The sequence below is a fragment of the Acanthopagrus latus genome, chromosome 3 (assembly GCF_904848185.1).
Source record: "Acanthopagrus latus isolate v.2019 chromosome 3, fAcaLat1.1, whole genome shotgun sequence".
Taxonomy (NCBI): Eukaryota; Metazoa; Chordata; class Actinopteri; order Spariformes; family Sparidae; genus Acanthopagrus; species Acanthopagrus latus.
Genome location: NC_051041.1, coordinates 20119135 through 20132197, shown reverse-complemented (window position 1 = coordinate 20132197; position 13063 = coordinate 20119135). Strand labels below are relative to the sequence as shown.

Here is a 13063-nt window from a genome sequence, read left to right as displayed (position 1 = left end):
GAACAGTCCACTCACCAAAAAAAAAAAAAAAAAAGCACGACATTTTGACTTGTCCTTGAAATGTGGGGAAATTATTGCATCATTTTTCTTTGGGTGAACTTTTCTGAAACCTACAATAGTCTTGGTCAGCAGTTGAATGTTTCGCAGGAGGGAACAGGGTTCAGCAGCACCACCCACATGGTTTTCATATGATTCCTGCAGCTTTCTTTCATGCAAGTTGTCATTTTGAGTACAGCTGCACCCAGAAAAGAGGCAACCCTTAGCAAAAAGTAGTTTATTAAAGTCTACTACAGGTATAGCTAAAGTCTACTACAGGTATACTTTTTTACTAAAACTGAGGCAGTATACTTGAAGTGTGTTTTTTAGATACTATATTTTATATACTTAAGAAAAATATAGTGACGTATACTTGGCTTATACTGAAAAGTATAACGAATAAGTACATTAATACTTACACTTATATTTTAATACTAAAGCTTATACTTGTACTTTAGTATACCGTAATGCCCCTTGTGGACTGTGGTGCAAAGACTCTTGGGTATTCTGTTGTTGTTGGTGTAATTATGGTTCATGAATGTGGTTGTGAATAAGATGATGTGTGAGACGGTTGCGGGTTAATTCTTCACATCCTTGTTCTGTGGTTAAATTGTGTCGAGTTAACAAGATGATAAAAATGTCGGCACCGTGGGTGAAGGGGTGTTTTCCGGGAGAGACTTCCGATCTGTGAAATGGTCACTGTGTGTGATAATAAATGGTGAATCTCTGACTAGAACTTGCCAAATTACTAAGTTCTAATAATTAGTATATTGTGATGTAAGTACAGATTAAGGTCAAGTCTTTGACTTGTGCTAACATAGTCTGGAGAAGTATTAAATTAGTATACTTTCTAGTATGCAACAAGTACATGGTCCATAGCATACTTGCTATACTTATACTTGAGCATACTTGATGAACTTCAAGTTTACTACTTTTTGCAAAGGAAAGACAGGGACTGCAAACTGTATCAAATACATGACAGAAATGTGGTTTATTGGCTCACACATGGATTACGTAACTGAAGTGTTGATTCAGGCAGCTATTCAAGTGCACAACATCCGGAGTGCAGGGACAGACTTGGAGAAAGAGGAACAAATAAAGTGCAAATTGCATGTGAACAATCCATGAATCAATTTTTCTACTCAGAGCCGCCTTCACTGTCACTCTCGAGCGTAGCTATTTATGACATAGCTGGTGTCTATTACTTTCAGTGGAGATTTGATTGTTTAATTTGAGTGTCTGTGCCAGCACTCTGTGTGTGCAGGGGTGAGTGAGAAGTGCTGAGTCACTGTGAGTCTTCAACAGCCACTATCAGTATTCTGTGAACATGCAACAGGAAATCACTGAATCACTATACGAACACTTTAAGACAACACAATTAACAAAGAAAAGCTTGGAGTGCATGCTATCTTCAGTAGACATCTGCAGCACATTACGCAGACATCACTGTCGTGACCAAAAATGCTATTTCTTCGCATTCTGCTGACATTCATTGTGTGATGTTTTAAACAACAATTTGCACAAATTGCTCCTTTAAGTCCCTGAGGGATCATAGCACTATGATGTTATGTTTGTTTTAACATTTATTTTCACCACGAAACTAATATGTTAGGAGTGTGAGCTATCTCAGCCGTCTTGAGTTACAGATCCTGGGTGATAACACAAAAATGGGATGGGGCTAACTTGCACCAATCGGGCAGCGAACAGTCAGTCAGAGCTCGTTATAAAACAGGCGTCTGCCACATTCCAGCTTCACTCCGCACTTCTTCCACCACTCACAATTTCAGCCGCCGTCAGCCTTAACACTTCACTCTGAAACCATGGCCAAGGACATGACTCTGCTGTGGGGCTCCGGCTCTCCTCCCTGCTGGAGGGTGATGATCGCTCTGGAGGAGAAGAACCTGAAGGGCTACAACCAAAAACTGCTTTCTTTTGATAAAATGGAGCACAAGTCCGAGGAAGTCATGAAGATGAACCCCAGGGGACAGGTTAGTTAACTGTTACTCATGAATAATATATAATCATCTTACTGTGTCAGCCTGTTTTCTGATGCACACAATTTTTTATTTGTTTTAGTGACAAAAATTGTAGTCAAACATAAACTATTCATTCCACTCTTTCTTTGTTAAAGCTTCCTGCCTTCAAACATGGAGACAAGGTCCTGAATGAGTCCTACGCTGCCTGCCTGTACCTGGAGGTAAGAGCTTAGTCTTACGTAATATTTGATGCTGCCACCAAGGAGTTAATAATTAGAGGGCTCCTCATGATCTGTGTATAACAATGCCCCTTATACAAATATACTCAACCGACACCTCTGATGAAAAGAAACCGGAGCTCCATGCAGCTGTTCACAATAGTTTCTCTTTTCATGTCTCCAACAACAGAACCAGTTCAAGTCCCAGGGAAACAAGCTGATCCCTGACTGCCCCACTGAACTGGCAATGATGTACCAGCGCATGTTTGAGGGTCTCACACTTCACCAGAAAATGAGTATGTTCACCCTGATGCTACACACATTGACCCCATAAATCGTGCATATTAATGATATAATTACAACACATGAGCAACTTAGATGTTGTTAAGTTTCATCTAATGGCTTTATTACTCTATTACTCATCTGCCTTCAGGGACTTTAAGCCACATTGCTCTTAGCAACTGTCTCCTCTTCAAGAGACCTGAGTTGTTCAAAACAACTCCCATGCACTAATGAGCTGTGTATTCACATAACTGAGCCATGGCACCGTGCACCAGGCCTATGTGGTGCATCCCTAAAAACAGGGAGTGATGTTGTAAGGTCAAATGTTAATCTCACAAAAGGATCACATGCTCAGACCAGCTTGCATGCAAAGTCCTGAGACGGCTCACTTCATGGTTTGAGGAGGGATGCAAGAAGAAGAGAGATGCTTTTCCAATAATTACCACCAACATGTGCATAAATGGAATACAAGATGTTAAGTGACTGAAAATCTGTTTCGACATTTTTCAGTTGATGTCATCGCCTACAACTGGAGGGTCCCAGAGGCAGAGAGACACGACTCTGCTTTTAAGAGGAACAAAGAGACTCTGACTGCTGAGCTCAAGCTGTGGGAGGGTTACCTGCAGAAGGTAAGACTGAAGATGATCAGATACTGGACCCTCAAATCAGTAAATGAATACATAAATGAATAAAAAGAGAAGCTACAGAAGTGCAGAGAACGGTTTTAAACTGAAGTGACACGAAGTGAAGTGATTAGGAGTTGTTGAATTAACAGTGCAATTCCAAGTCTAAGACTTTAACAGCATGATAATTCTGGATTATGATCTTGTTTGCTCTCTTTCTGAGGATTTGATGAGGAGATTGATACCACTTGCATATACAGGAAATATGAAGCCACCACCTTTGGCCAATTAACTATGTGGAGCAAAATCACTTGTTCTTTAGACTTCTTGTTAAGCTAAGCCAACTTGCTACAACCTACACGAGTGGTATCAATCTTGTCATCTAGCTCTCTGCAAGAAAGTAACAGCATTTCCCACAATGTTGAATCATTCCTGCTGCAATATGTAAGAACTGGCCACCTGTTAAATTCATATTTAAAACAAATGGGTGCAGCATAAAACCAGAGTTCTGACTGCTGTTAGCTCAGTTAGCTGTGCAGCTAGTTGTTGGGACTGTGCGCTCAGGGCCATGGGAGTGTTTGTGGTTACGCTGCTAGCAGAGGAACTTTAGGACCACAGCGAAGTTAGATTTTGTTTGGATGTCGGGGAGCTCGCGAGCAGAAAATGAAGCAGGTCATGTGTTGGAAGAGCTGAGCAGAGCAGTATGATGGACATGGAGGCTGAGCTGCTGTCCTCACTTAAACCAGAAATAGATGGTCTTTTCCAAAAAGAGCTGAAGGATGCGTTGGCTGTGGAATTTGATGTGATCAAGTTGGAACTGCAAGCGAATTGCAAGTAACACCACCATGCTAAGGTTCAACATGGAAATGATTAAAACAACCATGTCGGACATGTAGTGTGGCCTTTCCGCCTGAGGTGCCTGGACCTGGAAGGGACGATGCGAAGATCAAACATCTGTATACTGAATGTCGCAGAGGAGCCCGGCTCAAGCTCTCCATTGTTTTACTCTTATCAGAGCGACTCTGAGGATGGATAAAGAAGCGCTGAGTGACAGATCTCACTGAGCTCTCCAACTAAAGAGACCCGATGGGAAACCCTGAGCCATAATAGCAAAGCTGCACTACTACCAAGATTGTATGGAGGTCCTCTGCTGGACCAGAGAGGCTGGTCTACTGCGGCACAACCCTCCACCCTCCCCACCTTCCCCGACCAGCCACACAAGACTGGCATTTAATGATGTCAGGAAACCACAATGAGTCATCTCTGTTTTATAATTACATTTGAGAGTATTGAATAGCCAAGAAATGTCTACATGTGTTGGCTTACTGTTTAAAGGGCACCACCTTTTTATTTTTTAATTTTATTTAGTCATTGAAGTTGCATGTAGGTAGGAGCAGAGCAATCTGCGAGACTAGTGTTTCCTCTCACAAGCCGTAATGTGTGGATTTTTTTGAGAGGGGTTTTGTTTTTACAACATTCCCATTGGTGACTAGGGATGGGAGAACACTGCACTGAACTCCTGTTTTATGTTTTTCCCCTTTTTTGTCTTGTCTGTTAATGTCTTAATAGAGGGGTTTATCTTTGTACAGCTATTGGGGTCCATCATATATTACTATACAGTGAAATGTACGTCTCATATAACAGAAAATGTTTTTTTTTTATTGCTAGTGTGTTGTGTATTTATTTTGCTAAAATGTTTTCAGAAGACAATGACTTTCTTTTTTTCAACAGTTTCCATGTCATCTGACCCACTGCCAAATTGTATCACTACACAGTTCACATAATACACACCTCATTTTGGATTTTACTGCTTCTTCTATCTAGCACTAAAAGACGCTACTGCAGGCTACAAGCATCCATCACAGCTAATGGTTGATAGAGAAAGAGGTGTGTGCAGCTGACATGAGAATCCTACTTGTCAAATCTGCCCGAAAGTGATGTGGTCATATCTCCCTGTTTTCTGTCTTCTAGACTTCAGGTGGTTTCCTGGCTGGAAAGACCTTTTCACTGGCTGATGTGTGCGTTTATCCAAGCATCTGTTTTATCTTCCGTTTTGGGTATGTGGATTAAGACTTAAAGCTTCTCGACGAAACAAATGTTGGGGCACTGGGGCACACATTCGCAATGCATGTACTTGGGTACTTTATTAACTTTTCTCCATCCTGTAGGTTATGCGAGGAGCGCTACCCTAAACTGGCAGCCTACTGTAACCGTCTGAAGGACAGACCCAGCATCAAAGCCAGCTGGCCTCCAACCTGGCTGGAGAACCCACAGAATCAAGATACGCTGAAAGACGTCTGAGATGCTGACACACTGGAACAGTTCCTGTTGTAAAATATGTAACCACTCCTTGTATTGCACTAACACAATTTGGTTGAGAGTAAAACTGCAGGTCGTGCTGTAAATAAAAGCAATAAAAACTGAAGTAAGTTGCGTTCTGTATTCATTTGACGTAAAGAATCCACTGAGCCCTCTTTAAGTCCATTTTTAACCGGAATCTGTTGAACAGAGGTGAATGCAACAGGGAGCCATGATATTGGCTGTTTCTACACCAAGATATTTGACTATAAGCATCACAGTCCTTCATTGAAAGTTTTAATGCCATTTTATTTTTTTTTTTATATAAAAATCTGTTAATGTGAAAATGTCCAACTTAATTTCTGCACCTCACAGTTTTGACAGCAGAGGCCACTCAACTCCAAGAAACCACTGCTGCTGTTCACCTCCTTTGGTATGTCGCCATGTTGCTCTTTGAACCTGCAGCTCCGGTTTGACAGGCAGGAGTCAAATCATTGTACAAATCAAAGTCTGGGTTTATTTGAACATTACTGGGCAGTTGAGTCCATCGTGGTGTGTTCAAAGCAAATGAAACCATTATGTCTGCAGGTGATTTGCCAGTTTCAGGCCTCTGAGCAATGTTGCATCCCCACTCACAGTAGGACATAATGATTAGTTTAGATTATCTCTTGTTCAACAGTCCAATCAGTAATGTTACAGGGGCGCTTTGTAAGACATGGTCGGAATTTGTGTTTGAAATATCAAAAAGATTAACTAAAATTATCAGTGGAGACTTAATTAACTATTTTTCTTGCTAAACATTCAATTCAACCTGAATTGAAGTTTGCCTCAATTTAAGAAAACCTTATTTGCCTCCCTAATCCGCCTAATACACACTTAATTTAACCCCCACATAAATAAAATGAAAATTACTGTAGCCAACCAACAGTCTTGATTTGTTTTTCCACATTCAAATCTGATTTGGTTGAAATATATCCTCAATTAACAAAATAAGATCCGAAAATATGGTGTTTTGGTGTTATTTTGATCTCAGGTCAGGTTACTGGCAGTTTTCTTTCCTACGCGGCTAATTCACACAGTAATGCTTTACACAGACTCAGGGTCTTTGCATGCAACTACCCATCTTCTCTAACCTGGCATTTTGACACACACACACACACACACACACACACACACACACACACACACACACACACACACACACACACCACGTAAGTATTTCCCTCCATAAAATGAAATGAAGAGAGCAGTGAGTCCAATCATACGTTGTTTTATTTGTGGAAAACATGATACAGCAACTGTTCAGTTTTGGTTGGTACTTATCATAGTAGAGCAGCAGATGTTGGTATTGTCCGCTGTGTTTGTTCGTGCTGCCGAGGGCTGTGTCAGGAAAACCAGACTCGCGCTATAGTGACACCTTGTAAGCGAAGTTGTCCCAGGCAAAAGGGAATTCAAGTGAGCTGATGGGGAGGGGAAATATCCAGGGTGATAAGCTGGCACAAAGCATATGTGAAATGTGGAGATGTGAACTGTAGGTCTGTTTCCTGCATTTGATGGAGATACTATTGTTCATATTGTGTGATTGCTGTTGTAATGTCATATGCCTATTTCTACCCTGTAACTTGCTAATGTATGATTGTGTGACATCCCTGTATGTGTTGGTTCAGGCCATGGGGGTGTGGTGAGGAGAGTTAAGGCTGAGATCTAAAAAGAGTAGGTACAGTTGAGCCTGTGAGAAGCTAAGCACTTGTATTGTTGTAGTGTTGTGATTTTCAGTATTATTCTGCACCTGTGGATCCAGTGTGGCCCATTTTCACCTTTTTGGTGGCCTTGTTTTGCGTGGCTAAAATAAAAACACCATTACACTAAAGTGCTATTGTGGTTAGACCATCATTTTTTTTTGGCAAGAGAACTGAACCTTTCTGACATCAACTTTCAGTGGAGATTTGATTGTGTAATTCGAGTGTCTGTGCCAGCAACAGGAAATCATTTGATCACTATAAGTACAGTTAAAGGTAACACAATTAACTAAGATAAGCTTGGAGTGGTATGACAAGACGGGACAAACTGAAGCTTGCTGGTTACGTTGCTCTCTTCAGTAGACACATCTGCAACACAATATGCAGACATCTTTGGTGCAACAAAAACTGCTATTTCTTCATATTCTGCTCATATTCATTGTGTAATGATTAACAAAAAGATGGGAATGGGCTAACTTGCACCAATCAGGCCACGAACAGTCAGCTGGAGCTTGTTACATAACAGGAGTCTGCCACATTCCAGCTTCACTCCGCACTTCTTCCACCACTCACAATTTCAGCCGCTGTCGGCCTTAACACTTCACTCTGAAACCATGGCCAAGGACATGACTCTGCTGTGGGGCTCCGGCTCTCCTCCCTGCTGGAGGGTGATGATCGCTCTGGAGGAGAAGAACCTGAAGGGCTACAACCAAAAACTGTTTTCTTTTGAGAAAATGGAGCACAAGTCCGAGGAAGTCATGAAGATGAACCCCAGGGGACAGGTTAGTTAACTGTTACTCATGAATAATATATAATCATCTTACTGTGTCAGCCTGTTTTCTGATGCACACAATTTTTTATTTGTTTTAGTGACAAAAATTGTAGTCAAACATAAACTATTTATTCCACTCTTTCTTTATTAAAGCTTCCTGCCTTCAAACATGGAGACAAGGTCCTGAATGAGTCCTACGCTGCCTGCCTGTACCTGGAGGTAAGAGCTTTGTTGTACGTAATATTTGATGCTGCCACCAAGGAGTTAATAATTAGAGGGCTCCTCATGATCTGTGTATAACAATGCCCCTTATACAAATATACTCAACCGACACCTCCGATGAAAAGAAACCGGAGCTCCATGCAGCTGTTCACAATAGTTTCTCTTTTCATGTCTCCAACAACAGAACCAGTTCAAGTCCCAGGGAAACAAGCTGATCCCTGACTGCCCCACTGAACTGGCAATGATGTACCAGCGCATGTTTGAGGGTCTCACACTTCACCAGAAAATGAGTATGTTCACCCTGATGCTACACACATTGACCCCACAAGTCGTGCATATTAATGATATAATTACAACACAGGAGCAACTTAGATGTTGTTAAGTTTCATCTAATGGCTTTATTACTCTATTACTCATCTGCCTTCAGGGACTTTAAGCCACATTGCTCTTACCAACTGTCTCCTCTTCAAGAGACCTGCGTTGTTCAAAACAACTCCCATGCACTAATGAGCTGTGTATTCACATAACTGAGCCATGGCACCGTGCAACAGGCCTATGTGGTGCATCCCTAAAAACAGGGAGTGATGTTGTAAGGTCAAATGTTAATCTCACAAAAGGATCACATGCTCAGACCAGCTTGCACGCGAAGCTCAAGTCCTGAGACGGCTCACTTCATGGTTTGAGGAGGGGTGCAAGAAGAAGAGAGCTGCTTTTCCAGTAATTACCATCAACATGTGCATAAATGGAATACATGAATTTAAGTGACTACAGTTTACTGAATAGGATACTTCAGACTTTATATGAGCCACTTCTTCTGTCTTCACTGATGTTACATGAATCCCTGACTGACTCCACCATGTGCTGCAGGAGACACAGAGCCACTTGGCCCACAAATGTAGGAGTGGCTGTTTCATGACTGAAAATCTGTTTCGACATTTTTCAGTTGATGTCATCACCTACAGCTGGAGGGTCCCAGAGGCAGAGAGACACGACTCTGCTTTTAAGAGGACCAGAGAGACTCTGACTGCTGAGCTCAAGCTGTGGGAGGGTTACCTGCAGAAGGTAAGCCTTTGTTGCCACTTTTACTTACCCTGGCGATCTAACCACTGGCGATTGCACTAAGTTGCGACATTGCAATTAAAGGTATACAGAGGGGGAATTCTGAACATAAAGTATCCCTTTATGTGAATGATATACTCATATACACTATATTACCAAAAGTATTCGCTCACCCATTCAAATGATCAGAATCAGGTGTTCTAATCACTTGGCCTGGCCCCAGGTGTATAAATTCAAGCACTCAGGCATGCAGACTGTGAAACAAGACATTTGTGAAAGAATGGGCCGCTCTCAGGAGCTCAGTGAATTCCAGCGTGGAACTGTCATAGGATGCCACTTGTGCAACAAATCCAGTCGTGAAATTTCCTCGCTCCTAAATATTCCACAGTCAACTGTCAGCTCTATTATAACAAAATGGAAGCGTTTGGGAACAACAGCAACTCAGCCACGAAGTGGTAGGCCACGTAAAGTGACGGAGAGGGGTCAGCGGATGCTGAAGCGCATAGTGCAAAGAGGTCGCCGACTTTCTGCACAGTCAATTGCTAGAGAGCTACAAACTTCATGTGACCTTCAGATTAGCCCAAGTACAGTACGCAGAGAGCTTCATGGAATGGGTTTCCATGGCCGAGCAGCTGCAGCCAAGCCACACATCACCAAGTGCAATGCAAGGCGTCGGATGCAATGGTGTAAAGCACGCCGTCACTGGCCTCTAGAGCAGTGGAGACGCGTTCTCTGGAGTGATGAATCACGCTTTTCCATCTGGCAATCTGATGGACGAGTCTGGGTTTGGAGGTTGCCAGGAGAACGGTACATTTCAGATTGCATTGTGCCAACTGTGAAATTTGGTGGAGGAGGAATTATGGTATGGGGTTGTTTTTCAGGAGCTGGGCTTGGCCCCTTAGTTCCAGTGAAAGGAACATTGAATGCTTCAGGATACCAAAACATTTTGGACAATTCCATGCTCCCAACCTTGTGGGAACAGTTTGGAGCGGGCCCCTTCCTCTTCCAACATGACTGTGCACCAGTGCACAAAGCAAGGTCCATAAAGACGTGGATGACAGAGTCTGGTGTGGATGAACTTGACTGGCCTGCACAGAGTCCTGACCTGAACCCGATAGAACACCTTTGGGATGAATTAGAGCGGAGACTGAGAGCCAGGCCTTCTCGACCAACATCAGTGTGTGACCTCACCAATGCGCTTTTGGAAGAATGGTCAAAAATTCCTATAAACACTCTCCTCAACCTTGTGGACAGTCTTCCCAGAAGAGTTGAAGCTGTAATAGCTGCAAAAGGTGGACCGACATCATATTGAATTCTATGAGTTAGGAATGGGATGGCACTTCAGTTCATAGAATGAGTAAAGGCAGGTGAGCGAATACTTTTGGTAATATAGTGTACCTATCCGACCTGCTGAACAGCCTGCCGAGAACAGTAACCTTACGAGATACATTTGGGAGAATATCGGGTTATAAAGTACAAAAAAGTGAACTTATGCCCATAAACCCTGCAGCCGAACAAATTGTGTTTAGTTCAATGCCCTTTAAAGTAAGTAAAAGTAAATTTAAATATTTAGGAATTTTAAAAAAAACAAAAAAAAACAACAACAACAACAACTTCCTCCCACTTATAGAGTCTCTGAAACTGGACTTTAAATGTTGAAACTTATATCACTATTATTAGGAGGTAGAATTAACACCATTAAAATTAACGTGCTACTTAGATTTTTATATCTGTTCCAATGTTTACCTATCTTTTTGAAATAATCCTTTGTTCATAGACAAATTGATATCCTCATTCATCTGGAATAAGAAAAATGAGCATTTTCTCTCTACAATCAATCAATGAATGTCCCTATATCATGAAACAATATGTTTAAACTCTCTATTACAGGATTACATGGATCTTTCAGCGCTTGGACCAAGAGCGGTTTGGTCACGTTAAAGGACTTGCATCATTTGAGATACTGAGATTTACATTCAAAACCACTAACTCTCATTTTGTTCAAATACTTGTAACTTCACAGCTTTGTATTATCATCACATCATCACATTTCATCACATATGTTTAGTGTTGAAGTACTCAAGATCGGTCTTGGTGTGATGTGGAGTTTTTTAATGCCCGGCATGCTCTACCATTTCAGCATTACATTACATTGACTCCACTTTTGAGTTACAGCGTGCCGGTATGCGCACTAGTTTCGTGAGTCTCATACAACGGAACATGTAAAACAGACAGTCGAGGAGATGCTGAACACGTGTGAAATAGACAATCAACGCGTCCACGTCATTTTACGTGACAACATAAGGAATATGAAAAAAGCAGTGGATGATATGGAGGTACCAAGCGTGGGCTGCGTCTCACTTCTGCTGGCTGTACACGAGGGTCTGCTGTCACAGTGCTGCATTACAGACTCACCTGCTAACACAAGGAAGGTGGTCGGCCAATGTTGGAATAGCATATGCAGAATAATAAAGAGCCATATGAAATTATACACTTTGTTTCAGCAAAATAAAAAACTAATAAAGAACAGGTTGGATGCAGGTACTTAATGCAGCCGTATTATCCAGGAAAATATTAGTTTAGGCTAAATATCGGACCAGGTAAAAACAACCTGATAGAGAAAGAAATGCGTGCAGCTGACATGAGAATCTTGGTTGTCAAATCTGCCAATACATGAATGTGGTCAAACCTTTCTCCCTGTCTTCTAGACTTCAGGTGGTTTCCTGGCTGGAAAGACCTTTTCACTGGCTGATGTGTGCGTTTATCCAACCATCTTTACTGTCTTCCGTTTTGGGTATGTGGATTAAATGACTAAAAGCTTCTTGATGAAACAAATGTTGGAGCATGAGGGCAAACATTGGCAATGCATCAACTTGAGTTCATTATTAACATTTCTCCACTCTCTAGGTTACGTGAGGAGCGCTACCCTAAACTGGCAGCCTACTGTAACCGTCTGAAGGACAGACCCAGCATCAAAGCCAGCTGGCCTCCAACCTGGCTGGAGAACCCACAGGGTGAAGATATAATGAAAGACATCTGAGATGCTGACACACTGGAACAGTTCCTGTTGTAAAATATGTAACCACTCCTTGTATTGCACTACTGCAGCTGGCAGCATTTCAAAGAAATTTGCATTTACTTTTACTGTGATTTTTGATTTTCTAACACAATTTGTTTAAGGGTGAAACCGCAGATTGTGCTGGAAACAAAAGCAATAAAACTGACTTGCAGCTAAGTTGCGTTCTGCATTCATTTGAAGTAAAGAATCCACTGAGCCCTCTTTAAGTCTGTTTTTAACTGGAATCTGTTGAACAGAGGTGAATGCAACAGGGAACCATGATATTGGCTGTTTCTACACCAAGATGTTTGACAAAACTGTACGAAACTGTTAAGGTGAAAACATCCAACTTAATTTCTGCACCTCACAGTTTTGACAGCAGAGGCCACTCAACTCCAAGAAACCACTGCTGCTGTTCACCTCCTTTGGTATGTCGCCATGCTGCTCTTTGAACCTGCAGCTCCGGTTTGACAGGCAGGAGTCAAATCATTGTACATCATTGTACTGAGCAATGTTGCATCCCCACTCGCAGTAGGACATAATGAGTTATATTGTCTCTTGTTTAAGTCCAATCAGTAATGTTAAAGGGGCGTGTTGTAAGACATGGTCAGAATTCATGTTTGAAATATTAAAAAGATGAACTAACATAATCAGTGGAGACTTAATTAACTATTTTTCTTGCTAAACATTCAATACAACCTGAATTAAAGTTTGCCTCGATTTAAGAAAACCTTATTTGCCTCCCTAATTTGCCTAATACACACTTAATTTAAACTCCAC

General features: G+C 41.7%; 2 protein-coding genes across 2 annotated transcripts; both read left to right on the top strand.

Moving 5' to 3' along the window:
- The first annotated feature begins 1776 nt into the window (after nucleotides 1–1776).
- LOC119017090 (glutathione S-transferase A-like) lies at nucleotides 1777–5565 on the top strand. Its single transcript, XM_037093529.1, has 6 exons — nucleotides 1777–2024; nucleotides 2168–2233; nucleotides 2421–2526; nucleotides 3023–3141; nucleotides 5107–5192; nucleotides 5304–5565. Exons 1-6 carry the CDS (start codon nucleotides 1857–1859, stop codon nucleotides 5434–5436), a joined length of 678 nt encoding a protein of 225 aa, XP_036949424.1. The 5' UTR covers nucleotides 1777–1856; the 3' UTR covers nucleotides 5437–5565.
- A 2177-nt stretch (nucleotides 5566–7742) lies between these two features.
- On the top strand, nucleotides 7743–12460 carry LOC119017091 (glutathione S-transferase A-like). The gene is made up of 6 exons (XM_037093530.1): nucleotides 7743–7954; nucleotides 8098–8163; nucleotides 8351–8456; nucleotides 9110–9228; nucleotides 11934–12019; nucleotides 12133–12460. Exons 1-6 carry the CDS (start codon nucleotides 7787–7789, stop codon nucleotides 12263–12265), a joined length of 678 nt encoding a protein of 225 aa, XP_036949425.1. The 5' UTR covers nucleotides 7743–7786; the 3' UTR covers nucleotides 12266–12460.
- The last annotated feature ends 603 nt before the right edge of the window (nucleotides 12461–13063 follow it).